Here is a 27,919-nt window from a genome sequence, read left to right as displayed (position 1 = left end):
ATAGGCTCTTTGTCTCAATCAATTACAGTGTAGTTTAAGGGCGTTTTTGTCGGTCTCTGTGCCTACGCATGGGTACAATTTGATTGGAGGAATGTCAAAACGGCGTCTGTTCGACGCGCCCTCAGTGTTAGAATATTGTTTATGTTTCCGCAAATCCCATTACGGCTTATAAAAGGTCCATCATCGTCAACAGGTGTTTAAATAGTGGCCCAGCCCAAGTTAGGAAGTTTATTATGAGGGGTTTCGAAACACGATGAATGGCATTCCACGACACATGACAGAGATGTAATTGTCACACAAAGGTCATTTTGCAACTATTAGAACCAAAATGCAAATGTAACCCTCGAGGAGCTGAGATCAGAGGTCTTGCTGTTCTCGAAACTGCACCTAGGCCTGTATAAAGCCGTTCTCTTTGTAGGCACGTTGACAATGCGGTCGACGCACATAGCGCAGTCCGTGCAATTCGGTGCGTCTTAGTCGTGTAAACAAGTCGTGAAATCGGGACCACAGTTATTAGTTGAGACAATATTCGCTGGAGGCGGCTCGTTTGGCAGGGTATAATCAAGGTTCAGCATATATGTACCACTAGTTGCGTATGTAAACATGCGAGTAGATAGGAGTAATTCGATCCGGACGGTAAACCTTTGTGGTGACCGACTCGCGCCCGGACAAAACTCATATTAATGTCCATTCCGTTTCCCCGTGTAATCGGAGAAGTAGGGGCGGATAGGTCTCAACAATAGTGCTGTTCAACACCGATCGGCGGACAGTATGTGGATTTACGTTTGTACCGCCGTCCTTGCGGCTTTGCTGCTTCGAAATCTTTACCGAGGAACGTTAAAAATCAAGGACTGTCAAAACCGCTACGTTCTAATAACAGGTACGTGATTTTTTTGCTCATACTCTTAAAATGTTATAAAATATGTCAATTATTTTTCGTTTTCAGGATGTGACCATGGTTTTGGGCGGAAGCTTGCCGAGAAGCTCGATAATCTGGTAAGTACGTTGCCATGTACCCATCTACGTCATAATAAAACTTTCGTGTAGAAAGGTGGTGGAAATTAAGTGAGAGCTATTGTGAAGAGATATTTGCATGACAAAGCTTTGTAGGCTACACGTCTTGCGAACTTTAGGATTTTTTTTAAAATTTTAAAATATATTTTAAATAAATTTGCGTCTAAATTACCTTTTGTGTAAAACAGTAAGATTATGTTGCACAAACAAATCCGTTGAAAAACTTTAACCAAAATTAGCAATAAAAGAATGTGCGGGATAGCGAAAGAAAGGTAGACGATTTTTGTGAAGACGGATTTGTATGCCAAAGTTTTCGTATGTCTCGTGAACTTTAGGTTTTTTGTCAGTGTCTAAAAATATAATTGTAACACATTTTTTTTAAAAAACAACAACATTGTTATGAACTCGGATTCAAGGTCGCAAGCCCTTGTTAACCTTTTAGGAAAATCTTTTGTAAAAGTTGCAGTTTTGCAATAAATGGGTAAATTTACATTGTGACAGAACAGCTAAGGTAAACAAAGTCAGTGAATGGATTCTAAACTATTTGGTTTTTTGTGCACTCTGTGGCTATGGGTTGAGAAGATAGGCCTACGCTTTTTCTGAAGGGACACACGATCATTTTCCAGTTTTTAACGCTTTCGTGTTGACGTGGTAACCTTGAAAAAAAACTTCTGCTTTCTTTTGTATAATTCGTAGATAGTTTTTTTCCAGTTTATAAGGCACATTTCGAATTAGAATTTAAATAATTGCTTTATCTGCATGTATTCGTTTTTATCACTGGTTCTAAAGTATAACCTTAAAATCAGTGATCTGTGTCTAGCCTCTGTAAGTTAAAACTAAAAATATATGGGATGTGAAACTCTCTGGGCTTCCTGTTCCTGACATACACGCAATTAAAGAAAACCGCCTAATTCGCAATACACACAAATAATAGGTTTATTCCTTATAATCAGGGTTGCCATACCGTCCTTATTTCTAAGATTTGTCCTTATTTTGAAGGATTATGTCTTAGAAAATCTCATTGTCCTTATTTCTAAGAAATGTCCTTATTTTTGACTTGAGTCCTTCTTTTGTCTTATTTTTAACAATTATAAATTAAATCCCTGCTACAAGTAGAAGTAAATCTAGACCTGAGCTGTCGTGAGATGTACGAATGACTTTTACGAACAAGGAATTGCTGGAACAGATTGTTTCTGGCCACAAATATGGCATGTTATATGTCATGGCTCGTAAAATAGCAAAGATTTGTTCAAAACCGTTTGTTTTGTTTCGCATGAAAATTTAATTTTTTGGTTGTCCTTATTTTTGATTTGAAATCGATGGCAACCCTGCTTTTAATGTATTGACGAAACAAATTTGATGTTCGATCCAGGTCTCCGGCATCAGTAGAATTTGGCACAATATTTGCTGCAAAACATTTTGCACTTCAGGCAAAATGCATTGATAAATGCTATATCTCCACGTTGCGCAAATAAAACTCAAACAAAAATATGTAAACAAACAATTAAGAACGTTACCCATCCAAGACAACACTGTCTGGTACCCGAACATTTCGCCTCTAGCAAGTTGAGTGTATGTTTTGGTAGCGTCATTGCGGGAAGGTTCAAAAGTTTTCCATCGGATTTGTGGCGATGTGCAACTCTTAATCTTATCTTTCGAAATTTTAGGTTAGCCGACACAAATAGTTTAGGTTCCCTGAATAAACAAAATTAATGTGTAATTTTATCTTTTGTAGAAATACAGAACGGGTCAACAATACAGAATTATATGTTTACCAGGGTGTTCATGTATTTGCGACCTGTCTACATTCTTCATCGGTCAAGGAATTATCTGAGCAATGCAGCTCAAAAATGAAAGCGTTGGTCATGGACGTGACGAATGAAGACCACATTATTAAGGCTATTGCCTTTGTCGAAGAACATCTAAAGGAAAAAAGTAACTAGCCTATATTTTAATTTGTTTTGGTTAAATGAGTTTGTTCTGTCTAATATACGGATATATGAAGAAGCCGAATAACTAATGCCTCTGTGACAACCAGACTGCGGTTTCTAGCAGTGCTCAGAAAACTTGTCCGTGCAGACACCAAAGCCGATAATGTAAACCTTGCAAATTTGCTCGGTAAACTTGGTTGGAGTTCACTGCGGCTCTCGGCTGAAGCTAAATAAAAACAAGGTGGTTTGCATTTGCTGCAGGCTTGTGGTGTCTTGTAAACAATGCGGGATGTCTATCGCCTCAAGTTGTGTTCGAAATGGCAACAAAAGAAGATTTCCGAAAGGTCATGAATGTCAATCTCTTTGGAATGATTGACGTCACGAGAGCTTTTATACCACTGTTGCGTCGTGGAAAAGAAGGTTCGAGAACTTATTTATAGTTTGTTGACAAGAAAATACATTCGTACCCAAGGAGTCGAACCGCTTGGTATATGGGTTCATATTAGGTTCGGGTTAACTATCCATGCTGTATTTTTACTGGTTCGGGTTCAACCAGAGTTGAAAGTTGGGCCGGTTTTGGGCTTGGGTTTCTTAAAAAACGGCCTTGTTTCCGACCTGACTTTACATTCTGTGTCAATATTTTTTTTAATACATTTAAGTAGCTAATAATTTCGGGTTGGGGCTTATTGATTTAAACCGGTTAGCGGGTTCGGTTCCGGTTCGATTCCCTATTTGGATCTCCTGTCTAACAAGCATTTCTGCACATACAAATAAAAACGTACTTTCTATTACACCAAATGTATTTCTCTTACAATTTTCACAGGTCGGATAGTAAATGTATCGAGTATGAATGGAAGATTCTCAGTTGAGGCAAGTCCGTACTCCTGTTCTAAATATGGAGTCGAGTCTTTCTCTGATGGGCTTAGGTAAATGAAGAATTTGTTCAAATTCTACCTTTCTGAATGTCCATTTTTTGTGTGAAAAATGTGTATCACTTCTTAACGCTCCACATTAACAGCTTTTCCCTGTCGCCTTTTAACATCACCATACACACGATCCAACCCGGATATTACAAGACCGAGATGACGAATGGTGACAAAATAGTCAAGGAAATATGGGAACGATGGGATTCGTTGGATGAGAGAATCAAAGTCGTGTACGGAAGAGGGTTTATAGAGCAATGTGAGAAGGATCAAACCAAAAATATTCTAAATTTATAAATCTACATGCATGTCAAAAACAATCATATTGTGTAAAGCTGTCACAAACTATCTTCAAAGGCTAACAAAAGTAGTTTAAAAAAATCAAAAATGTTGATCAAGAACGATTTGCACATCAAAAGCAGTTTTGCTAGTCTTTGAGGACACAATTGGAAACACAATCATAGGAGTATTGTAAACCAGCGGTCGTCAAGCACCGGGCCATGAGTGGTTTCGCAAAAATTAAATGGTTCCAACATCTTGTCTTTTTATGTTGTACATCATTATTTTCTCAGATTTTCATTTGCATAACAGCAACACGTCTTGGATATCTTTTAACTCAACTCAACCCACAATCTCCTGTATCGGTGTTTGCTGTGACACGTTTCTTATTTGCAGATTGCGAGTCGGCCAAAAAATTATACGACGGTTTCGCAGTCGATGATTCGAAACCCGTTGTAAAAGCGATGACGCACGCAATTTTAGGAAAGCACCCCCAAAATCGTTACGTGGTTGGTCGGATAGCCGTGTTCTTTTTGCGACCTGTTTCTCTTCTTCCATTTCCAATAGCGGTGAGTTGTAAGCTAATTGCTTTTCATTTAGTTTTTTTTTTAACTAACAAATCTTGCTGTCGTTTTCATTCTGTCTATGGGTTCTTGCAATGATTTTACAGTTGTCCAACATCAAGTAACAATAAAAACACCACAATCTGTCATTATGCGCACTATACCAGTTGAACAATCGTTTCATTGGCACAAAACAAAGAGTACCAAAGCTTTATAACGGTTTGGGGTTATTGATAAATACATCCGGACTCTTTCGATTGGTTTTAAAATTTAAATGAAAGGTGCTTGATTCGGGCCTGACTTCGCAATATCACCTACTTGCATTTCGGTCTTTTTGTGTAAAAATCAGATTCGGGACGCAATGACAAGTCAGCTATGTACGCCAGTTACAAATGTCTGAACAAAATCTGTATTTCTTTGCAGAAAACAATTTTGAACTTCCTAAGAGCTACAAAAGCGAAGCCACTGGCAGCTAAACGATGACTAAAACAGAAATTTTGTCCTGTTTTCTCAGTTTAAACAATCTTTGTCTCAAACAGTCGTGTCTGCGGACAAGTGTTCTAAAACCTGATTTTACTTTTTAGTTCTATGTTGGTAACCGTATGCGTCGTACATGACGAAATAAATGTATTCACCAATTCGCAAACACAGAGATTTCGAGTGAGTTTGCACCCTGACCTAGTGGTAGTTTCGAACAGCAATAAAACGCACAAAATTGCAGCAAAAACGGTGCCTTTGCTTCGGCGTGCAATCGTAAGTGTACACAAAACCATACTGGGATAAAAATCTGTAAAATCGACGACAATATGCCGACATTAGATGACAATCAACCGTATATGAAAGGCACTTCGAATGGGGTTAATCTGCAAGCCGTCGTGGAGATTGGCTATAAACCATCGATATCTTTGGTTAGGGTTTGCAATTAGAACGCAGTGTGTGTTAGTTATGACGTGGCAATAAGGTTTGGCGCGTAAAATAAATATGGAAATTACACTAATGCGGCCGACTTCAGGGTTAGAAAAAACAGCGGGGGACACACAATAGCGGCAGCAATAATAAACGTCGGATAAACATTTGTAAATAGAAGCACACCTCGGTGTATCGTACATATAGAATGTGCACATCAAAGTAGCATTACATTTGACATTTTGCACAAATTTGAGAAAGCTTAAGAGTACCTGCGCAGAGGCTTCAATATAGCGCAGCAAAGGGGCGACAATTTTAACACATTATACAGTATTGGAGGCGATTTTGGCAAAGGTAAGTTTATAGCTGTGGTTATGCCCACCACGTGACAAAGGAGGCTGGATCCCGTTTTCCTGCGTCCGGAAAGTGGACTTGCCTATATCAAGCAGCAAGTTTGAGTACTATGAACGTTACATTATATACGTTCAGACAATGTTACAATATTATTTGGTACAGGATTATTACAAATTTGCTAACGATAAAATTTATAGACAGTAAGTACGATAAAACAAACCACGCCAGATTTTCTTCACAAAACGGTGAAAATCTGTTTTGAGCACGAAATGAAACCATCCGAGCTGCAAGTCCGAACGACCACTTCCATGACAACAGAGCGGCGCATGCGCACAACGAACAAGCGTACGTCACACAAAACAGCAGCAGCACGATGCATAGGGAGGTGGCGGGGTTTATGATTTGACGTTAACACTTAGCAAGGTGATGACGTCACCTGGTGATGATGTCACACAACGAATGACACGTGGGAGAGAAGTGTGTCGACGTCCTGGTCTCTGCGCAAAAGCCATGTCAAGACCACATAACGTGATATAAAGAAAGGAAAAAGAAAGTTCAAACCGAAATTTGTCACGCTGTAACGTGCAAACATAAGATAAGAAACATATTGGACAAAGTTTCAACAGATAGTGCAGCTGGGGTGAGACGGTGTTATACTCCACGTGCTATGAAAATTGCACTGTCCAGTTCTTCTTCGGGTTTACAAGGGTTCTAAGTATCGCCTATGCGTTGTAGCAGCCTATATAGCAAAAGCAGCGAATACGGTTACTGCGCACTGAGATTTAAATTTGATGTGTTAGGAAATTGCACGTATCAAGCGTCGTGTCGTATTATGAAAGGTAAAAATACTGGGAATGGCTTGTGATCAGACGATGACGTCACATGTAAGTCCACGACGCGAGTGTTTCGGACATGCGGTGGCGCTGTGCGTCTGGCTCCTTTCTGCACGTGTGAGTCGTCATGGCAACCGAAAACATGGAAACAAAACGAACAAAAACACAAACATTGACGACGAAATAAACATGTTGATTCGTAAAACGTGCTCAAGCCAACAAAAAAACAAAATCAAGCATAAAAGAAAAATTGCAAGCATATTAATTTAAACGTTTGGGTGGTGTAAATATTTTTTTGCCAATGTGAAAATAACACAATAAATTGCAACTAATGAAAGCTAAACAACTCCAATGGTTTGTTGCATGCAATAACGGGCAGTGGTATTGCTTTGTGTTTTCAAAATGGAGTCAATTTTTCGTAACGGCAAAAATGTTATTTTAACAGTTTTTTTTTAACAGTCGATGTAACATGTTAACCAGTATAGAATGACAATACCACTGTCCGCGGGTTAGTAAAATGACTGCGAGAGTCTAACGTAGACTTCCCAACACAACACGTCATCAAACAGTGAGATGAAGTGGGAGGGAGGACCGCCACAGCAACAAACAGCGCCCACTAGTTGCTGGCCGTCGTCAGATAGCTGACGTCATGCACGAGTAAGAAAATAAAACAAAACAAGGGTTAGTAAAAGTGAGGTGACAACATCTTAACAAACACCACTTTCTACCCCGGTCCCGAATGTTATAAGCTAGTGGTTCTTAACCAGTAAGAAATTGCATACAGAGGAAAATGTTTGTAAATCGGGAGTCACCAAACTACGGTTTTTGGGCCAGATCCGGCCTTGAGTTAACCGTTGACAGTTAATTTAAAAGGTAAGAACCACTGTTATGGTTTGGTATGAGTTTGGGGCCTAATCTTTACTTTGAGCTGTTTGTTTGTTCTAAGCATACCTTTCCCAACAACGTAAAACACATGCATTTACATTCCAAACCTAAATAAAAAAAGATAATCCCCACAAAAAACAAAACCGTTCCATGCAAACGTCCATCTAACATTCGCTTACCTCTGCACCGTGCCTGGATGGGAACGTCGAGCCGAAGAAACTTGCCTTTGTCGGGCGAGAAAGGATTGGCCGGGACTTGTGTGTGACAAACGTTCGTCCACTGCCTTACGATGCATTTGCATGCCCTGATCGGCAAGAATAAATAATTGTTTTGTAAGAAGGTACAGACGTTTACAGTATATTGACAGGTTTGGGTTTAACGTTGATCGATGTGCAATTTCCTTCAGGTTTTTGTGGTTATAAATTTTTGGTTTTAGTGCCGACCCATAACACAAACAAGTCCAAACGATATAAAGCAATAAAATTTGAAACCTTTTTGTACACGTTATACGGTGTATGTTGACATTTTAGTTGATTTCCGGGTTTGCCATGTTTTTATAACGGGTCGGACTGTTTACAACTGTACTATAATAATCGCCTTGATGGATCAAATACCACATTCTATGTTGTTTATTTTAGTCCATAATTAGCTCGTTATGCAATATATGCAAAATGCTGTACTTGAGACTGCACAGACTTGAACTTACCATGTTGTACCAAGCGTTGACGATCAGTTTCTCTTCTTGATCTCGTACTGATTTTACTCGCTCGTTGTCTTTCTACAAGTGTTACATAGGTCGGTTAGGTAAGGTAATTATTAGCTACTATAAGACTTTATTATTATGTCTTAGACGGGGGTGTGCAACCCGCGGCCTATTGAATTGTACACCCCACGAGCATTTGTATTTTAAGGCCTATCAGTAAAAAAGGCTTCACAACACTACCTTCGAAGGGCAAGACTAAGTAAATCCCAAATAAAACAATGTTGAATTTGCATACCTCCATCTCTTTAATGAGCTTAGTTTTCTCGTTAAGGTCAGTTTTAAGTTTGTTGATCTGTGGAGTCATGTTCTGCTGGTTTTTGTTTGGGTCCAGAGTGCGGATCACACTCTTTGCCTTTTCCAGATATCTGTAAAATTTACATTTTTAAGGTAACATACTGATTGATTCCTCAAAAACATAAAACAAGTCAAAGTTTTACTTTTTATAACGGTCTTCCATAGCCTTCATGTCTTCCTCCTTTTTCTTTAACAAATCCTTCATCTCAGTGATTTGTTTGTCTACAATTTAAAAAATATATATTAGTTTTTGTTACAGAATGCTACTGATGAAGATACGCAAATTCAATAAAATTACAGGTAGACAAAAAAAGGACAGAAAGACTCAAAATGTACAATGAGGTAGCATTGATCTGCAAAGTTTTATCGCACCTCCTTGAGCAATTTGTGGCTCCACTGATTCAATGTAGGCTTTTCTCTTCTGAAGTTCGTCATTTGTATCAAACAACTTCTTCCTATAATGAGATACATGTTTGCCTTCACATGGTCTGGTGATGTTATATGTGAAGTCAATGTTAAAGTGGAATGTAAACAAAAACATTTTACTGTCTGACAAATACATTATCAAAGAACTTACTTGTGTTCTTGGAGTTTCTGCCGCAGTGCTTGATTCTACAAATATCACAACATGTTTCGCGAATTGGAAAAAGTAGTCACAGGTTTAATATACACTACCAACACTAATTTCACATGTGTAGGGGGTCAGAAGGTAGCAAACATAGTTAAAACAAAAATGAATCATTAAACTTAACAATAGCTATTTCAAACCAAAAATGCATTTAAATAAATTATACCCGCACCCAATATTCACAAATAGTGACTCACAAAAAAACTGCAGTGCATGCAATGAAAAAAACAAAACACGGCAACCACAAAATGATGAAAATATAGAATTTCAAGTACAAGTGATTGGCTACTTTTAAATATAAACAAATCCTGTATATATATATACCACAAGTACAAAAACTCAAGGATCCCATGATTTCACTATCAATGTATTAATGAAGCTTTTCTTTATTATAGTTAATCAATTCAAAGCAGCATTATAGTTTATTGCCAACATACAGCTAAAAGCACATGACAACATGCATTGTATACTCACATGAGGCTGTAGTTGGGAACATGCAAAATAAGAACAAGCCGTCATGCATTGTCTTGTATCACACAAACAAGAAATGCAGGCAAGAATGTTATAAGTTGTGCAGGCATTAGTTATGCACATCCAAGACAGGAAAAAATACATATGTTAACTCCACTCCTTTGTGGATAAATCGTACTGCAGTATTATGTGAAAACAAGTTTACAACATGGCCATAACTACACAACAAAACTTATGACAGTGATTATGTCTTACTTAAATTTTATGGACATATTTTTCGAAATGTCAATGAGGTAAAAATGCAAGGTTATTTTACATTTTGGGCAGAAAACGTTTTTTGTGTAACTTAACAATGTGAAACACACATATGATGTGATGCATGTCAGTTGAAACACCATTACAGCCCAATAAACATATTTCATGCAACTTACATCTTCAGAGCTTGCTCCTTTTACTTGCAGTTCGTCTTGCAAATCTTTTACCTGAGATTCAAGTTCAATCACTCTTCTTCCACCTAACCTGTGGACGAGAAAAAATATGAAATATAAACTTTGCACAAAGAAGATATCATCATACAAATTTTGTTTTTATTGCTCAAGGAGCCATAATCATTATAATCAGTCCCTAGCATGAGACTTTAAATATCAATATAGTGGTGAGAAAGAGTAAAAAAACAGCAGAGGCAAGTCCAATACTGGTACTGTCCACTAAAACTCTTTAGGTCTAATGTTTATGGCTGGCTATTATTAACTGAGTTAGTTACAGTCAGTCACCACTGTGGTTTATGACTGGGTTGTTGAGTGGTATAAACATTCTTTGCATATTTGTGAAGGGAGACAAAATGTCACAATTTCCTACAAATGTGTGTTTCTTTTTTACTGTGTCTAAAAATGTTTCCCAAAAAACAGTCAACTGCCTCATATATAATACAATGTTTATTTGTAACAATAGTACACTACAAAATCAAGGGTTGAGTGTGATACACATATGTAAATATTGGCTTAGCTGCCATTTTGCCGGTATGTTGACATTGAATCAATAATTTACACACCTGGTTTCTGTCTCCAGCTCGTTGATCCTGGAATTGGCAAGCTCCAGATCGCTGCTTAACGAAACAACTCTCTCATCACCCAACTCACCCTGCTGTACTTTCAGCATCTTGTTCTCATGTTGAAGGCGAATTAATTTTTCCCTGTTTATAAATCATTTATAATCAGTAAAAGATTGCTTTGAATAAATAAGTTGCCCCAATTTCAAACAGTTTTAGTAGATTTGTGGACTCACTTCATTTCCAGGGGTGATAGGTTGAAGTTTTCATGTCCTGGGCTTCCAGGTTCTCCTGAGCCGAGAAGATGCTCACTCATAAAGTTTCCTTGTTGTGAGGTAAATTGTAATTCCTCATTTGTGTCACGTAGTGAGTCTCGTTCAGTTTGTAACCTCTGAAACATGACAAAGCGGGTTAAATACAGAGCTAAGAAATTGTATCATCTCATATCAAGGGCAAGGCAATAGTTGTACATCAAGATATTGTTATACATTATGTACAGGTGTAACATAAAAAGCTTGTTAAAGTATATAACATTACCTCCTTTTCGCCTTCAAGACTTTTAATTTTATCTGTTCTTGTCTTAATTTCAAATTCAGCTTTGTCAGCTCGCCGAGTTTCCTCTGAAAGTTTGTTATGGAGATCCAGAACCTAATAATGCAATTTGTACATTGAGTTTTCTATTGGGAAGATGAAGCGTTTCTTGGCCAAAAACATGAAAAATACCTGTCTCTTATAAGTGTCAAGCTGTGATCTTGCTACATTGGCCTTTTTGAGTTCCTCTTCCAGGTCTATGGTTCGTTCCATGTAGGAAGTGTTTTTGTCTTCCAACAGCTTGACCTGGCATGAAATTGTATAAGCTTGTCATTGTTTAACTAACACTGTATGCACCAATTTTGTGTTGTGGAAAACACAAATGCAAGGAAATTGTAAAAAAACACAACTTTTAAAAGAGTGACTATAATAACTAATAGACAAACCTGACCACGAAGGTCTGTGAGTTCTTTTAACTTAGTCTTGTAGGTTTCAATAGTCAATTCAAGTTTTGATGCTTTTTCTGATGCTGGACGAAGGTAGTCGATCTCATCTTTCAACAACCTGCCATTGTTTTCAACACATATATACCAGTAAGCCTTTTAAAACTTAACATTATGTTTAAATCACAAGGTCAATATATATGTTGTATAAGTGCTACCTTGATTCTTCAGCCAGCGTGGCAAGTTCATCCACTTTGTTCTGTGTGTCAATCAACTCTTGTTCAACAACTTCACATTTCAACTTGTAATCATCCCTCGAAGCCTCCAACCTACACAAGCAACCAAACAATAACTTTTTTCTATCACTGCATTATTTCAACTAAGTCAGGACAACACAGAATATTTTTTCTTACTTGTATGTTTCCTCCTGCAGCTCTGCTATTTGATTCATCATCTGGGAGTGTCGAAGGGATGCAGGTGATGAGGGGTCATCCAAGTTCTCCAGTTGGTTGAGTCGCTGTCGGAGATCTGTGTTCTCTTGAAGGTAATTGGCCTTTTCCTCATGTACCATTGCAACCTACAAAGGTAATCATAACAATGTAGAATGGCAACAAGTCTTTAAATGTTTAACACATGAAATAGCATAACACCTATACACAGGTGTGACAACTTGACAAACAAATTGGTTTCAGAACATGCATGGCCACTATGTTTCTGTGCATTGAATATAAAAAGTTGACAACATGATCAAGTTATCATGTAACAGGATTTATGTGATCATTGACCCTTGAAGCAAGTGTTTTATACCAATGCAAGCATTGCCATGATGACCGGACCCTGATTTTACATGCCATTAACATGTGGTATGTCAAAATCTGTGTGCACATGTGGGATGTTGATGTCACCTTGTCATGGAGTACAGCATAATCACAACGTAGGCTTTGCAAATGGGTTGTTGTAGACATTAGCTGCACAGTTACAAACATAGAACTTATACCAAAATTAAACTAGACATCTTCCATGAACAAACAACACTAAACCCAAATTGTACTTTGTAAGAGAATAGTGTATGAACACTAAATACTGATTATAGTTTGGAAGAGAGTATTGTGTGCTTCCCTAAGGGTAAATTTGCAAGAATATTTGTGGTTAAGTATACTGCAATCCAAAATTATACAGCATTTCAACATAAATGGTTAAATATTACCTATCTGCACTGATACCCCATATTATTGGTATAATACATCAAAGATTACAATTATAAAATTGCACAACTGTTCTTTGCTCCAAATGCACACATTTTGACCCAATTGCAAATACAACAAATCATTGCGTCCTATTATGATGTTTACTGGAGCTGTCCTAGTTTTGAATACATTTAAATATTACATTTGTTATTTGTAAGGACAGTTAATTTAAACCAAGATACAAGACCACCAAACTAGTGAACAGGGACCATACACAAGGCTAGCCAACCATGCACTGCAGTTTGCAAAATCCTATGATGCTTCAAAAAATGCTGCAGAATAAATTGTGTAAGGTAGCTGTCTCATAATATCTGTTGACGTGTAAAAACATGTACAAGTCATGTGAACACAATTTAATATCAAATACCAACCTGCATATCAAGGTCATGACATCGCTGAGCCATTTCTTCCCTTTCAGCCACAGCATCAGCAAGTCTTTCCTCTAGCACTTTAAGCTGCTGTGACATATCGCTGTCCACTGTGGCAGGTGCTTCACCATCTACTGTATCAGAGCATGGTCGGTAATGCTGCATCAGCTCCTGTTGAATATCAAGCATATATGTGTTAGTAAAATATTTCAAAAACAGAAAAAATATGACAGCCTTGTTATACATGTACCCATATTTTGCATATAGTTTGCCTACCTGAATAGCTGTCATAACTACATGTTGTACATCTTCATCCAATTTCATAATCTCTTCAATGTAGTCTATGTATACAAAGTAGATGAAAGTTAAAACTTGTTGTTTAGTAAAATCTGTATTATGTTGTGTTGTGCATTGAAGTTTTCCTTAACTTAGGCCATAAGGCTACAAGTCCTAAATGTGTCACTTAATTGGAAGTCAACATTAACCATGTACAGTGGTGTTTGAGAGAAAAACGGTATGACACTGCATTTGGTTATTATATGGCATTTCATTGAATAAAACATGAACGTCATGGCTAATTTCATCCCTACATACAAAAAAGTAAAATCTTACGTTGTTTTCCTGGGCAGTTTACTGCAACCCCAAGCATAAGCTGTAGGAGCCTTCCCAAATGATGTTTATCTGCCACTTCGCTGACAAGTGACACATCTGGCATGTCATAGCCTACAATTTGATTGCCACTGACCTATTAAACAAATAACAGTACAGCAAAGCATGAATCACGTTGATAAAGCTGCCTTCATACACAAGAATATTATTTAACAAATTCAATCAGGCTTACAAATGAACATTTAAAAGACAAATTGTACTTCCTAATAAAGTTTTTTAATATTTTTTAAAGTAGTCATGATGAAAAGCTTAAATTAACTGGAAAAGATTGCCATAATAAATGCAATAAACCAAATACAAATTAACAACTTAGAAATTAGAAGTACATAATTTTTTATTAGCTGTTTTATGTTGAAGATTTAGACATTAGGTTCATGACCTGGTTCTATATACTGGTTGATTGAGTTTAATGTTAAGCTTATCACACCATAAAATACCTCTTTAAAATAGTCCACAATGTGGTTGAGAACTTTTCTGAGGTTATTTGTCTGCAAACAAAATGCAACAAATTGAAAATTTAGCCTGGTGGGCTTAAATTTAGGCCAAAAACAATTACATCAAAAAACTAAATGTAACAATTTGTTTCTGGACTATACACAAGTTTAAGAATCAAATTTATCAGCTAAATCAAATGCTGGACAATAGCATGACAAGCTATGTTACCTTTAATCTAAAGTTATCACCAACATCAGATTTTATTCTTCCAATCCATGCTTCGTTGAAGTATGCAGAATCCCTGTGCACAAAATAAAAACAGTTTTTGGTTTGAAAGATGTTCACCTACGACTTTGTAGTAAACATCCTGAATTGTGATTTAACTACTTAAATTTATAAACATGTCACTGCAGGACTACTTTTAACCACCTATTTTACTTACATTTGATTTAATATCTTTGCCATGGCAACACCATCAGTCAAGTCATGGATATGTCGGTTTGGTGACGATATTTTAAACCCCGATATCTAAGACAACATGAATAATAAGGTTTAGTCATTTCCATATGAAATATAAAAAGCAGTAATTCTGATTGCAGTTAACATTTAAAACTATAGTTAACCGTAACAGCAACATAAATGAATTTAGATTTACTACAAAAAATACATACCCAGATAATCAATGAGTCACATAGCTGTGAGGATTCCATTTTCATAGAGCTGTTCCGAGGCAACCCAAGGACTTTTGGCAATTTGTATTTTGTAAGCAGTTTAATTAAAAAAGATGATTCTATAAATAATCAGATATTGTATTTTGAGTATTAAGTTACAGCCAGTTACTATACTGTCTGTTGGTTATTCTTAATACCCAATGTTGTCTTACAAATAACCAACTTGCATTGCATGTAATATTTAAACTGCTCTCAACATCTAAAACTTAATATAACACCGTTACACCTGTACGCTGTACCTTGTTTAAACAGCTTTTTTTCACTGACAATTTGGTCTATTGTACCAAACCTAACTCACTATCTGAAATTTCATCTAAAACTGCCTGTTAACGTCACACAAAAAACTGACCAAAACCGAAGTTAGAAATAGAATGGACTTTCTTCTTTAGGTCATTTGTATCATGACGTCATAAAAGTAGATAATAGTGGATGAGTGACACACATATTTACGACTAAAGCACTGCGTACACGACAATGAATTAGCGGCTCGTTCCAATTAATCAACTAACCAAAAATTCAAAGACATTACAATCAAATGAAGGTTTAAAACTTTTTATTCGCAAAATTTATACACGACTTTAAAAGGTCACAGTTTTAACACAAATCTTTTTAATAAGTAAATGAAGCACCACACACTAAAATACATACTAAGAGTTAAAGTATAAAAAAGAAACGAAAATAAGTAAAATCCCAAACTAAACAATAGCAGCACAGCAAAAGCACAGAAAGTTTAAACTGCTGTCCTGTAGCGAGGTGTATTCTGAAGGGACAAGCCTTGGATATTGCCTTCAAACAACTTCGCCACAGTATCATGGAAAATGTTTTGCACCGAACGAAGTTCAATCAAGTCCAAATTCCAGTTCGTCTTCATTGTCTTTCGAATGTGTCTGTATGTCTAATGTAAACAAAAATATTATCCTCCGTAATGACTAACACCAAGAACCAAAATCCTACTCCACGTGGCTAAGAGTAGGGCACCTGTTCTCACCTTTTGCATCATCAGCAGTATCACCGGATCCGCCGTCTGCTAAATTTTCTGATTTGCTTTCTTCATTCTGTAACACGCAGAAACGTTTAGAAATGTCTTTATGTCCACCTTGTCGATGCTTATCTATAGGGTAGGGTGTAGTGAAACTTGCATATACGATACCCACAAAAAATTGAAAAAAATGTTTCAAATCTCATTAGATCATGGCAAGAAAAGTTTGTCACGACAAATCGCGAGAAACTTGCCTGTGTAGTTTTAAAAACTTTACTGTAAAACATCTGCATATCAAAAGATATTTACCGATTTTAAAACGCATACCGTGTATCACTTTCAAGGCGAGCAAACACAGAGCCAAAACCGACAACGCCTTGCCCAAAAGTTTATATCGGGAGCTTTACCAAATTCAACCCACCTTTTCAGTAACATCTTCAATGAGCAACCTCTGAAATTGACCTTCACTGCTGTACGTTTTGTCTGATATTTTAGTTTTGCTTCCCGCTTCGGCAACGTAGTTGTTTTCCAAAACTTCTATCTTAGGTCGATTTTCCGACTAAATACATTGCAATCAAATGATAAACAATGATGAAAACAGTAAAGTTTAGTCGCTTCTGGAATCTGTCTGCTCTAGATTAGAAGTTTTGTTTTGTCAAAAAATATGAAGATTTAATTAGGATGTTTGTATTGACTTGATGTTAATATTTTTGCTTTGGATTCACCTTAACAATGACCTTATTTTATCTACAACTATAGCATTGTATAATAACTTACCAGCAAGTTGATGCTGGATACGCCGCCCAGCTCGTCAATTTCCACATCTTCAAGGTCGGGCAAATCGTCAAGGTCGAACTTGCTGTTGTCATCCGTTTTTAACTCAATAGTTTCGATGGATTCCTCATCTACGAAACACAAATACAGTTATATATATGAAACAAACCGATTTATTAGCGTTTGGATAACAACACATTTGTGAGCAGCTTTTGTCATGCCTATAGCAACAGAATTACGACAATCTATTTGCTTCTAAAATTTACCAACCATAAACCCACAGATTTATTCTGATACCTGGAATTTCAGTGACAAATTTTCCTTCCTCTTGTAACAATTTGTTGTCTGACTTAACTTCTGACTCCTCATTGTTGATCATCTCAGCTTCAGGTTTGGAATCTCCGTCTGTTGTACTTTCTTTCGCCTCGTCGGCGCCCTCTGGTGGTGTCGTCTCTTCACCGGGTATCTTTGGCTCAAACATTTCGACAGGGGTGACCTTCGATTCCACTTAAAATAGAAAAAGAATAACGTAACATACTTGTATGACTTGCTGAGTTTGGGCACTTCCTTGGCAAACGTTCATTCCTGCAACCACAAGTTATCTCTTACATGCAACTTACAGGTAACTCCAGAATCCTCTCTCTTAGCTTGTGCCTCTATCCTTACATTGTGCAGATAATCGATACTGTCCTGGAAAAAAGACAGCATAATTTACGGAATTTTGTCAGGGCAAAAAGTAACATAAAACATAAGACGTATAATTTAATCGCACATACGTAAAACAACCATAGAATGAAAATTCCACGTACCTGTATCTTTTGTCGTTCTTTGTTGACCCAGTGCTGCCTTTCTGCTTTCTCTGCTTCGTGACCACCACGATGCCATGCTTCTGCGCATGCGCGGTCACGTGGGAAAACAGGCCTAATTGGACAAAAAAATAACGTTTCCTTGGTCAAACACATTGCGTTTGTCTAGGGGTAATCAATTAATCGTTTTTATACCTGTCATCTAAGTAGGTAAGATCCTTAAGCCGCACGATCAAGTTTTTTCGATAGAACCTGATTTTCTTGATAACAGGATTTCCCATTAGGTTTAGTACTCTCTGTAAGAAACGTAATGTTTTGGTAAAATGGTGCTATTAACTCTCAACTTACAACAACAACAACAACCGTAAACAAACGAAAATAAAACTATTTGAAAGTTAGTGACAGCAAAAGAACAATATTAAAAGCACACAGCTTCCTTATAATTGCAGTTTAAATTTTAGCCATAGCCTATAAAATGTTTGGTAATTTTAACACAATGTGTACAAATATACGTACAAGACTAGGCATAGCTTCAAACACGTCAACAACGGCTGGATCGTCAATCCTGTTGTGCGATAGGTCTAACACACTTATTTCTTTGCACTCTTTTAGATGCTCGAGCGCTTCAACGGTGCAGCAATGATTGTGAGCCATCTGGAGGCTTTCCAGCCTGGGAAGGCAAGCTGTAAAATTTTGCAAAAGTTAATTCTGGGAATTATACTTGTTTTAATAGAAACCCTCACAGTGAAAGTCTCTCACCCATTCACTTTTAGTTTTTCTACTTAACTCGGAGTAGGTTCGAACAACAGAAACTGGTGCAATAACTGGTTAGTAGTCGATACAGACAAATCCCTGGGAGTCGTTGGGGTTGGCGATGGGTTTAATGGTATTGCACCACTGAGATATCTGTTCTTTCGAACCCTAAACCCCATACCTTCAGAGGTGTACGTCCCTAATATTTTATTTCTGTTACTACCTGTTCGGGCTTATAATGTATCGACATAGGAATCGTAATGTAACAAAATAATGAGAAAGTTATTATTTTACTTACACAGGTTTTCGACTTTCAGGAGTTGGTTGTTGGATAGGTTAAGCACTCGTAGATCCTGAAGTGTTTCCAAATTTTCTATTTTGTCTATTAGGTTCTGCTGCAAGTAGAGGCATCTACCGGAAAAAAAAACGGTGTGTTATGATAGACCGGATATACAATTAATTTCTGCAATATAGCTTGTTGGAGTCAAATTTGACATACACATACATATAAACGCTGGAATTTTTCAAACCATCTTTACCTCAACTGAGTAAGTTTTTCAAGGTTTTCAATCTTCCTTAAACCATTAACTTCCAGCCATATGCATTTCAATCCAGTGTATTCATCAAGATTTTCAATCCTCCACCATCCTGAATGAATTGAAAAGTGATTGAATATAAAGTAAAATGGCACAAGAGCACAACATAACCAATATATAGAACTCAATAAAATCAACAAGCACCTTTGTAATGAAGATATAAGTTATCATTGAGGTATGGAGTGGAATAAAGCTTGTGTTGTTTGCAAATCTTTTTTAAAGCATCCTTTGTCATCCTAGAAAACAAAGTTGCGCATGAATTGACATCAGAAGATTTGGCCTGTGACAAAAACTCCCATTACCTTGGATATCTCGACATTTCTTCCTCTTCTTTTTCGCGCTTTCTTCTTTCTTCTGCAGTTTCCACTTTTTGAAGCACATCACTAATGTACAAAAATTACAAGGTTACCATGAGACAATGTTTCATAAACTTTCATGTAATTTTTTGAGTTACTACCATGCTTCATCCTTTTTCTCGAAATTCTCCTGGTTTTTGGCTTCGGCTTCAGCACTTCCTACCTCATAATAAGTGGAAGTTGTAGTATCTTCTGTCAAACACAATAAATGATATTAGGTGTGTTGTAACAATATAAAGTATAGTTGACAAGTTAAACATACTTGGCTCTTTAGATTCTGGTGCCTTATTAGCATTGCTATTGTTTGGTTTCAAATCTTGTGTGAATGAAACACTTTTTGACTTGTTTGGCTTCGGCTTTGCATCTCCAGGTGCAGGTTTTTCCACACACTCAGTAACACCATGAACAAGCGAACGCTGCTTCATGTCCTGTACAAAATCTTCCACTGTTCTTCCAGTGGTTTGGCGCTTTTTTACATCCTCTGTAAAAGTTAAATAAAGGGGGAGGGTTTAACAACATAAGGTTAAGCTTTAGCTTTCTATAAGTAGCAAAACCACTACAATATTATGAGAGTTTAACTTGCCATATCTTCTTCTCTGAACACTTTTGACATCAGATGAAAGTCTCCATCCTGGATACAGGGTTTCCAGCTTCTCCATGTCAATCCCACATCTTGAACCTAAGAGAAATAAGTTCACAAAACAAAAACTTGAAATAAATTCATATATTTTTAAATAAATTACCTTCTCTTGTGTCTTCCATGTCTTGTTTTTCCTAAATAGACAAACAAAATTCAAAAAGGAAAAATACAAAATACACTATACCTATACACTTCTATTAACCCATGTTGCATAATACTACCACTCACTACTTATCACTATTGTCTCATTAGACCAAAACAAATTTTCTTTTCTCTTCGGCCTTCCACCTCACTGATTCTTGTTCTCTATTTTCTTGAGCATTATGAGAAACAAAAATCTCTGTTTTGTTTCTTTACCAAGTTATGGTCAGTACATTGTACCACTAGCACACAGTAAAAAAAACTGTGTTACATATTAAAAGTAAAGAGTAATGCAAAGCAACACACATCAACAGTTGATACTGATCCAGCTGTAGATGTGACATCTGACATTGATTCATCATCAGTGTTGGCAATCCACTCCGTAAAGTCTTCCTGGGTGGCTTCATAGTTTGGAGACGACTCAGAAGCATCTAAAACTTCTTCTTTATCTTCAATATTTGGAGCATTTTCCGTGACAGTTTCTATTGGTGGTGATGGTTCAGAGACAGCAATTGGTTCACTTTCACCTTCCTGCAATGACTTAAAGGAATTAAAACTTGACTTCTCTTTTAAATTTTATCACCTAATGAAAAAAGTCCAAGTTCAAAGAAAGCAATGTTGGTTGCCATATATGGTCTTTAAAACAAAAAGTTTTAGTTTCCAAAGTTTTTGAGATTTAGTTTGAAAACATTTATTTTCAAATCACAAAAAATGTGCAACTTACTGTGTTTGTATTGAAGGGTATTGTTGAATTGCTTGTGTTTTCTGACGGAATTTCATCAGGCAGTTCCACAATCAATGGCATTTTTATAGCACAAAAATACTTACCAAATATATCTGCAAATAAATATTTAATAGTTGGCACTAACAAGCATCAAAACTAAACAAAACTTTTCACAGTGTAAGGAATAGTGGACTTAAAAATGACATGCAAAACAAGAAGTTTATGGAAGAAACAAGTAGTAAGCATGCAATAAAGAGGATAGTTTTGTCAGGTGTGCTGTAGTATCTTTTCGTCACAACTGAGTCTAACATTTTGGCACTCACTCGCACACCGGATTTGCAAAAAAATTAACAATTTTAAAAAATTAGGTTGTACTCAATAAATGCAAGAGGAAGCGCTTGGTGTACATCGAACACAATGTATTCACTAGATCCAGTGTTGGATGATCTTGAGTAGAAATGTCCCCTTGACATACCCTCTGACATGGATGACAATCTTCCTTGAGTAAGTATTGAATCATGTCCATCTGGTGGACTACTACGACATGGATCTTTTGCTGTAACAGTCTGGGTACTTCCAAGGCAGACCTTAGCAACAAGAATCTTCCCTGTTGGTGAAAACCTTGCTGCTGCACGAGCATGTCTTGAAAAATGTAACCCAATTCCATACTCGCTCTGTGCAAAGTCCTCGGTGCTAAAACCCTTTGTAAGAATATCCAGCATTCTATCATTGGTCAGTGATCCTTGAGTGCCGCAAAAGTACAGGTTGGCAACTATGTCTGGGTGACAACTTTTAAGTCTGGTTTGCTCATATAGCTGGACCACAGTGGGAGATGGCATTGCAGACAATGTATTGACAATATTTGTAACATGATATGCTGTGCCACTAAAGTTGTATTCACCACTGTCCATGCTGGCTGTAAAGCAATGATTTATTTCCATTAGAGCAAGCTCTTTTATTTCATCCTGTTTTTGGTATTTTGGGACTGGCAAGCCAACTACAGTGTCTTGAACAGAATCTTGTGATGCTTTGCCACTGGTTTGATCATCTTCAGAAAGTTTTGGATCAGTCTCACTAGTGCAAGGAAAATCAGTTGATATAATTTTGACCTGACTTTGACTGGTTTCTGACTTATATGATGAATTATCTTGTGCTGAAGAAGAGCAAAGTGATTCAGTTGCACCTACAGCTTCAGTTGAACCTATAAAAAATATGAAAGGAACAGATTTTTTTTAGAAATGACAGCATGTGTTTTAGGAGATTCTGAATTTAAAAACAACAACATAATTTAAATAGTAATAGTATAAACACCTTCATTTCCTAAGTTGACCTCTTCTTCTAGGTCTAACATTGCTTCACGAAGTTTGCTTAGACGTTTTCTAAGGTGACTCTCTTGAGATGCAAGTTTTGATTCTTTTGCTATTTCAAGCTCCCGCTGAAGATTTGCTATCATTTCATCCTGCAGTGCCAGTTTTGCTCTGAGAGTGAGAACTTCTTGTCGCATTCGACGCACAATAAGGACTTGAGATTGGTATGCCTGTAATTATAAAACATTACCAACAAATCTTTTTAAGGAACAATGTGGAGAATGGATTCAATGAGTTTGTTCTTGACACAAATTGCTGGCCTTCTGTACATTTTTTAGCTGTACAGAAGGTTTGATTTTCCAATAAAAAAAACTTTATTGCATTGCAGATAAAAAAATTGTCATTGTAGGAAGACTAATAGAAAACTAAAATGTGTAGTACATCATCATAGTTTGTGAGCACAAAGTTCATTACAGGCAATTTCCTACTTTGGATGCAACATATGTAGTATAAATGTACCAAGCAAATCTCACAATGATAATGAGGTACAGTACTTATTTAAACAGATAAAAAGCAGATACAACTTTTGTCAAATTTTTTACTTTAATTTAAACTATTGATGTACTTGCAAGCTTTTCTCCCTCCACAACGCTGTTTCCAATTCCATTTCCCTTAAATCTAGTTCTGTCAAGCTAGGATCAAACTCTGGAGGCAACGAGTTTAGTGCACTTCTGTCAACACTTGATGACACATATGAGGGAAGAAAGCACATCCTCTTGCTGTTGAACCAAATGTCCCCAATATGTGCATAAGGACTATTGAGCAGTACATCATCAGTAAAACCTAGAAGTTTATTTAAATTTCGTCAAAGTTAGTTGTTTATATGTTGATTTTTAATTTTTCAAATTTATGTTTTTGTACAATTTTGTATATTATATATACGCTTGAATGCAACAAGTAGAAATACTTTAAGGACCAATTGTCTAACCTTCTTTTTCAAAAAAGTCCACTGCGTTTTGATCAGCATTCACTACTATTACATCACTGCCACCAGTTATAGTGGAGTCATGAATCTGCTTCATCATATAGTGACCAATGCCAAGATATCGGTACTTCTTCCTTACAGCAATTAATGTCAGCTGTATAACCCTCTGTCCAGGCTTTTCATAGGAACGTTCAAACGTGGCACTAGCCACAATGCGATTTTCAACACCTGGACGATCAGAATTCATAAATAAAGATTTTTGCACAAAATTTACTTATTGCACAAATATTTGTTGCCTTTAAAAAACAACATTTGCTCACACTATAATAAATATTATGCTTACCAATTAAGTCTTTAGAAACAGAAGTTTTGGCATCATCTCCGACAGCCATTTTGGATTTTTGAGATTCATAAAATCTGCCAAAAATTTGTGACCTCGGTAGACTATCTTGATAAACACCAAACTACAAACATAGTTAACTTACTCCTGACGTTTTTTGTATCTATCTTTAACTTGCTGAAGAAATTCTGTGACTTGCAACATCCAGTTGTCATCACTACCGTCTTCGTCTTCATCTGCTGATTCATCATCACTGAAGATGTTTACAGCTTGCTCCGAAATAGCTGCAGCTTTTTCTACCAATGGTCATTTTTGTGTTAATATCAAAACCAGTGTATAGTTTAATGCTTTTGGCAGGATGTAAAAAATGACAAACTTTCAATGCTTTTGGCAGGATGTAAAAATAACAAAAATATATTTTTCACAGAAAATTAATTAAAAACTGTTAAAATGACTTATTAATAGTCAAATCAAAGTATATATCTATTTACTGGTAAAGTCAAACTGCTTGAAGTCAACCACAAATAACAAAACCTGTTTGTAACGTTATACATCAGTCTAACTTACCCCTGTCTTTAATGTCAGTTTCCAACTTTCCAAGATCCTTTATTTTTCTTGTTTGTTGGCTTAAATCTTTAATTACTTCATCTTCTTGTCTTATCAGCAACAAAGTTTTTGACCACTTTTCACACAAAGTAGGATATATAATGTCATCTGTCAGTTCAGGAAGTGAAATTCCATAAAGGTTGGCAACACCATACAATAAGTCCTTGTTTTCTACCCCTTCAACCACCTAAAAATAACCATATGTAAGATAATTATGTCAACCAAATATTTGAATCAAAATGTTGAACAAACCAAAAACAAAAACAGTGTGTGACAAACAAAAATGGTAGTTTTGTTCGTATATGATACATATAAATAAATATGTATACATACATAATATATTTGAAAACACACAAAAGGGCCTTGACACCTTGTTTGATTAGGTTCATTATAGCAATGTCACACAATTTGCAACAGTAACTGAGAACTGCATGATTTCGTATTTACATTATATTGAATAAAAAATCTTACTTGTTCTTGAACTTTGTTTTCTTTTTTTAACAACCTTTCAAAATCTATCACAACAGGAATAATAGTAACTGAAGAATCATCTGATTGAGGATTTACATCCGTGTTTTCTGTCTGCTTAGTGCCAACTGATGATGTTGTACAAGCACTGTGCTTTTTCTTGTGTTTGGAAAAGCTCACTGTAGGCAGTTGCAGCACCACTGGGGCAGACATTGTCTTAATATCTAAAGTAATAATGCAGTAGGGTGAAATATATATTCTGTGCATTAGTTTAGATAATCAAAAATATTGTCGTTGGTGTACTATAGTTTTGATTTTGAAATGCATGACTAAAAACATTATGAACGCTATTTAGATATATCACAAGTTGAGAAATATTTATTTCCAGGTTAAAATCAGTTGACAATGTTATGAAGAACAAATTAATTTCGCTAAAAAGTATCTTCAGTTTCTACAGAGAGCAATAAACTGGATTAAATTAGAGAAAGGCTTTTAGAAGTAACTATTAGTTTTGTCACTGAGTTTCGTGCTGCACCCTTTCTTCCGGCGCCTGAAACTATCCAACAGGGTTTCTTTGGGTGGTTTCTTTTCCTGTTGAACCCCACCCTCTTTCCCTAACACGGGTGGTTAGCTTTTAGGTCCCAACTTGACTAGTTCCACCAACGTTGCCCCCCCAGTCTCGATGTCCAAAATGCGCCAACCTCACCCTCCGATGTGAGTCCCCGTCAAATAACGCTTATAATGATGGTGTAGTTGCAGCGCGTCTTCCATCCCTCCACCAATTGTACCCTCATATTTGTCGCGCTTTTTAACGTCCGAACGTTGCGCAGCTATTCCCGGCCTGGTGAATATTTTAGCGCAATTGTGCTGCTACGATTTTTCCCGGCGAAATAAACTCAACTTAACTCAAATCCAATTTAGATACAAACAGGAGACTTGAATTGTTTGGGAAAAATCGAACAAGATAGCATAAAATTGGCAACAACTTTCTGCAAAATACAGTGGTAATTTACGTACTACACACAGGTTTGTACGTTTTGTAGGCAAAATTGACAACTTATTCCACACAAGCTACATACTGCCTTGTGTTTCACAATTTAATATTCGAGCACATTCTGCTGCACAAAGCTGCGTCTTGAATTTCCAGGGAAACTGATCAAGCACCCAACTGTGACGATTCAACAATAATATTTTTCGTTTGCAAAAGTTTTATTTTGCTGGGTTGCTTGCTGGCATACATTTGTGTCAACATACATTGCCACTTTGATAAACATGTTTTTTGCTGAAAAATATTAACACCTAAAACAAGTGGAAGAATAATTCAATTTACATTTTTGGAAAATATTTCTAAATAATCGGCAAAAGCCTACGAGCAGTTTATATTTATAGTATTCAATAAGTGGTACGATTCAAATTTTTGTCAGCCGGTTCTATCACCAAAGTCATATTTTTCAGCCGGTTCTGCTACAAAAATTCCATTGACAGTAACCAGTAATGCTAACCGGTTCGCTGATCTCATAACATTTCGTGAGACGTTTCTACAGAACTGGTGCGAACCGGCTGAATCCCACCACTGTATTCAACACAAAAATTTAAATGTTGTAGTTGTAATGTTTGTTATCTTTCCCTTTTTCAAACATGTCTTTTTGTGCGCAAACGTAATGATATTTAATCAATGTTTAAAATCCAGTAGGCTAGCCTACACTCGGTTAGGTTAGGCCTACTGCACACAAATCGGGTTTCTTGCCACTTGCCATTTAAAACAAAAGGATGCAAAACGATCAACAAAGTAGAAAGCCAAACCACAAGCATAAACTTTCCTTTTAATCAAATTAATGTGAAATATATATATTTTTAATTTCTATTGTCTTTGTTTGTTCGAACAGAAAGCGCAATGTTGTTTGAAAAAAGAAAACAGATTTGATGCAATTAAAAATGAGTCGGCACAAACAATTGATTTTCTTCGACGCTATCAATCTTTTTCCGACGACAGCTATGGACAATTTTGTACTTACACGATCGGTTTGATCACCGAAAAGTGTAGCGACGTTGCGCGTCTTGCCTGTTCGAAGTAAATCAATCTTCTTTCTTGCACCCAGCCAAATCAATGCGGGGCGTATAGGTACGTCGGTCGATCAATACAAAGGCATAATGCAGCAGTTGGCACACTTCTAGCCCAGAAGCGGTCGTATTAAAATGCATGTTGGCAACGGCTTGTTTAGCTTGCTTAAAGAGTGAAAACCATGGATGATTTGTTAGGTCTAATATAGGCTATGTGAACGACTATTTAGGACCTGTTTGGTTGAGTTAAGTACATTTTTCTTGAAAACAGATTTGTTGCGACACCATTTTTTCTAAAACGATTATAAAGTCGGTAATAGGCTGCAGAACAGTAAAGCACACAAGCGACAACCAAGTTTGTGGGTAGCGATAATGTGGCTGCAGTTACACTGCTAGGAAAAAGCGTTATGTCTGAGAAACTTGACTAAAGGGAAAATGTGTATAAAATTTAAACTTTCGAAAAGGAATTTATCTTTTCAGGATTTGATAGTAGGCTACAGTAATGCTTTTAAGCGCAGGTCAGATATTTAGTGTAGGCTAGTTTAAAGATATTGTTTGTTGTTTAAAAGTACATTTACCTAATCAAGCATTGCCGCGAACCGTTGTGAGAAGAGGAGGCCTTTGTAAGTGTTATTTAACTCTTTTGAATTTACCTATGTTCTGTGTTAAACCAGCGTCATCATAAAAAGCACTTTAAATCGAAAACGAAATGGAGATTTAAAATAAACGTTGCCCTAATTTCTGCAGCGATATGAGATAATCCTTAGTGCCAATCGGAGCTGCTGGTCATGTGTTTCCGCCAATATGTCGCATCGAAAGGACGTCCATTAGACGATATTCACCGATATTAGTGTTTCCTCTACGGCCGTTATTATTTGTGGAATGTTCTAGTTCAGCTGTGCAAGGGGATAGAATCACGTAGTTTAAGAGGTAGTGATACACTTTTAAGGGCCACGCTTTCAATTTGGACGTCGTGTATGTGATGAGTATTGTGCGTTTTAAGCGTAAAACAGAGATGGATTTAAATTTAAGGTGTTAAATAAATTCTGGACACGTTTGCAATTTGA

The 27,919-nt window shown here is 36.7% G+C and overlaps 4 protein-coding genes across 10 annotated transcripts; 1 reads left to right on the top strand and 3 right to left on the bottom strand.

The window, feature by feature from the left end:
- Positions 1–15: 15 nt before the first annotated feature.
- On the top strand, positions 16–5,364 carry LOC145224542 (retinol dehydrogenase 16-like). 2 transcript variants are annotated; one of them, XM_080091074.1, is made up of 8 exons: positions 16–880; positions 947–996; positions 2,793–2,949; positions 3,207–3,365; positions 3,769–3,871; positions 3,964–4,127; positions 4,544–4,716; positions 5,134–5,364. In XM_080091074.1, the coding sequence occupies exons 1-8, from the start codon at positions 772–774 to the stop codon at positions 5,191–5,193; spliced, it is 975 nt and encodes a 324-aa protein (XP_079947200.1). In that variant the 5' UTR covers positions 16–771; the 3' UTR covers positions 5,194–5,364. The 2 variants fall into 2 exon arrangements, with proteins under 2 accessions (XP_079947200.1, XP_079947198.1); XM_080091072.1 differs by having other exon boundaries at positions 4,544–5,181.
- Positions 5,321–15,394, bottom strand: LOC145224538 (protein Hook homolog 3-like). Of its 5 annotated transcripts, none has more exons than XM_080091063.1 (22): positions 15,257–15,394; positions 15,028–15,113; positions 14,814–14,886; positions 14,588–14,638; positions 14,094–14,226; positions 13,758–13,822; positions 13,485–13,652; positions 12,280–12,443; positions 12,085–12,195; positions 11,870–11,987; positions 11,616–11,729; positions 11,430–11,540; positions 11,129–11,283; positions 10,896–11,036; positions 10,276–10,363; positions 9,323–9,357; positions 9,118–9,200; positions 8,889–8,967; positions 8,687–8,816; positions 8,395–8,466; positions 7,868–7,992; positions 5,321–6,912 (listed from the first exon to the last, which is right to left on the bottom strand). In XM_080091063.1, the coding sequence occupies exons 1-22, from the start codon at positions 15,299–15,301 to the stop codon at positions 6,849–6,851; spliced, it is 2,211 nt and encodes a 736-aa protein (XP_079947189.1). In that variant the 5' UTR covers positions 15,302–15,394; the 3' UTR covers positions 5,321–6,848. The 5 variants fall into 5 exon arrangements, with proteins under 5 accessions (XP_079947189.1, XP_079947190.1, XP_079947192.1 ...); XM_080091064.1 differs by having other exon boundaries at positions 5,321–6,052; XM_080091066.1 differs by having other exon boundaries at positions 6,153–6,709.
- Positions 15,395–15,852: 458 nt separating this feature from the next.
- LOC145224539 (uncharacterized) lies at positions 15,853–21,220 on the bottom strand. 2 transcript variants are annotated; one of them, XM_080091068.1, is made up of 19 exons: positions 21,086–21,220; positions 20,668–20,901; positions 20,324–20,354; positions 20,164–20,259; positions 19,843–20,061; positions 19,682–19,772; positions 19,527–19,607; positions 19,369–19,460; positions 19,168–19,276; positions 18,927–19,039; positions 18,392–18,558; positions 18,071–18,171; positions 17,879–17,990; positions 17,690–17,759; positions 17,367–17,576; positions 17,073–17,200; positions 16,717–16,854; positions 16,305–16,371; positions 15,853–16,211 (listed from the first exon to the last, which is right to left on the bottom strand). In XM_080091068.1, the coding sequence occupies exons 1-19, from the start codon at positions 21,164–21,166 to the stop codon at positions 16,156–16,158; spliced, it is 2,196 nt and encodes a 731-aa protein (XP_079947194.1). In that variant the 5' UTR covers positions 21,167–21,220; the 3' UTR covers positions 15,853–16,155. The 2 variants fall into 2 exon arrangements, with proteins under 2 accessions (XP_079947194.1, XP_079947195.1); XM_080091069.1 differs by having other exon boundaries at positions 20,668–20,892.
- LOC145224537 (uncharacterized) lies at positions 21,198–25,073 on the bottom strand. Its single transcript, XM_080091062.1, has 8 exons — positions 24,795–25,073; positions 24,285–24,510; positions 23,863–24,013; positions 23,721–23,794; positions 23,381–23,605; positions 23,018–23,235; positions 22,397–22,622; positions 21,198–22,286 (listed from the first exon to the last, which is right to left on the bottom strand). The coding sequence occupies exons 1-8, from the start codon at positions 25,056–25,058 to the stop codon at positions 21,442–21,444; spliced, it is 2,229 nt and encodes a 742-aa protein (XP_079947188.1). The 5' UTR covers positions 25,059–25,073; the 3' UTR covers positions 21,198–21,441.
- Positions 25,074–27,919: the final 2,846 nt, after the last annotated feature.

The sequence above is a fragment of the Phallusia mammillata genome, chromosome 4 (genome assembly GCF_965637545.1).
Source record: "Phallusia mammillata chromosome 4, kaPhaMamm4.hap1.1, whole genome shotgun sequence".
In the NCBI taxonomy this organism is placed as follows: domain Eukaryota; kingdom Metazoa; phylum Chordata; class Ascidiacea; order Phlebobranchia; family Ascidiidae; genus Phallusia; species Phallusia mammillata.
This window is presented reverse-complemented; position numbering and strand designations above follow the sequence as displayed.

Coding starts and splice junctions, on each gene's coding strand:
- LOC145224538 (XM_080091063.1), bottom strand. CDS start 15,301: ATGAAAATGGAATCCTCACAGCTATGTGACTCATTGATTATCTGG. Junction 12,444..13,484: donor GTCATGACCTTGATATGCAG/GTTGGTATTTGA, acceptor TTACCTTTGTAG/GTTGCAATGGTACATGAGGA. Junction 9,201..9,322: donor CAGAAACTCCAAGAACACAA/GTAAGTTCTTTG, acceptor ATCTCATTATAG/GAAGAAGTTGTTTGATACAA.
- LOC145224539 (XM_080091068.1), bottom strand. CDS start 21,166: ATGCCATTGATTGTGGAACTGCCTGATGAAATTCCGTCAGAAAACACA. Junction 19,277..19,368: donor CTTATATCTTCATTACAAAG/GTGCTTGTTGAT, acceptor CAATTCATTCAG/GATGGTGGAGGATTGAAAAT. Junction 18,559..18,926: donor CCTGAAAGTCGAAAACCTGT/GTAAGTAAAATA, acceptor AAAATTTTACAG/CTTGCCTTCCCAGGCTGGAA.
- LOC145224542 (XM_080091072.1), top strand. CDS start 772: ATGTGGATTTACGTTTGTACCGCCGTCCTTGCGGCTTTGCTGCTTCGA. Junction 3,872..3,963: donor TCTTTCTCTGATGGGCTTAG/GTAAATGAAGAA, acceptor CCACATTAACAG/CTTTTCCCTGTCGCCTTTTA. Junction 4,128..4,543: donor AAGAGGGTTTATAGAGCAAT/GTGAGAAGGATC, acceptor TCTTATTTGCAG/ATTGCGAGTCGGCCAAAAAA.
- LOC145224537 (XM_080091062.1), bottom strand. CDS start 25,058: ATGCACAGAATATATATTTCACCCTACTGCATTATTACTTTAGATATT. Junction 24,014..24,284: donor AACTGACATTAAAGACAGGG/GTAAGTTAGACT, acceptor GACCATTGGTAG/AAAAAGCTGCAGCTATTTCG. Junction 22,287..22,396: donor GGTCAACTTAGGAAATGAAG/GTGTTTATACTA, acceptor TATTTTTTATAG/GTTCAACTGAAGCTGTAGGT.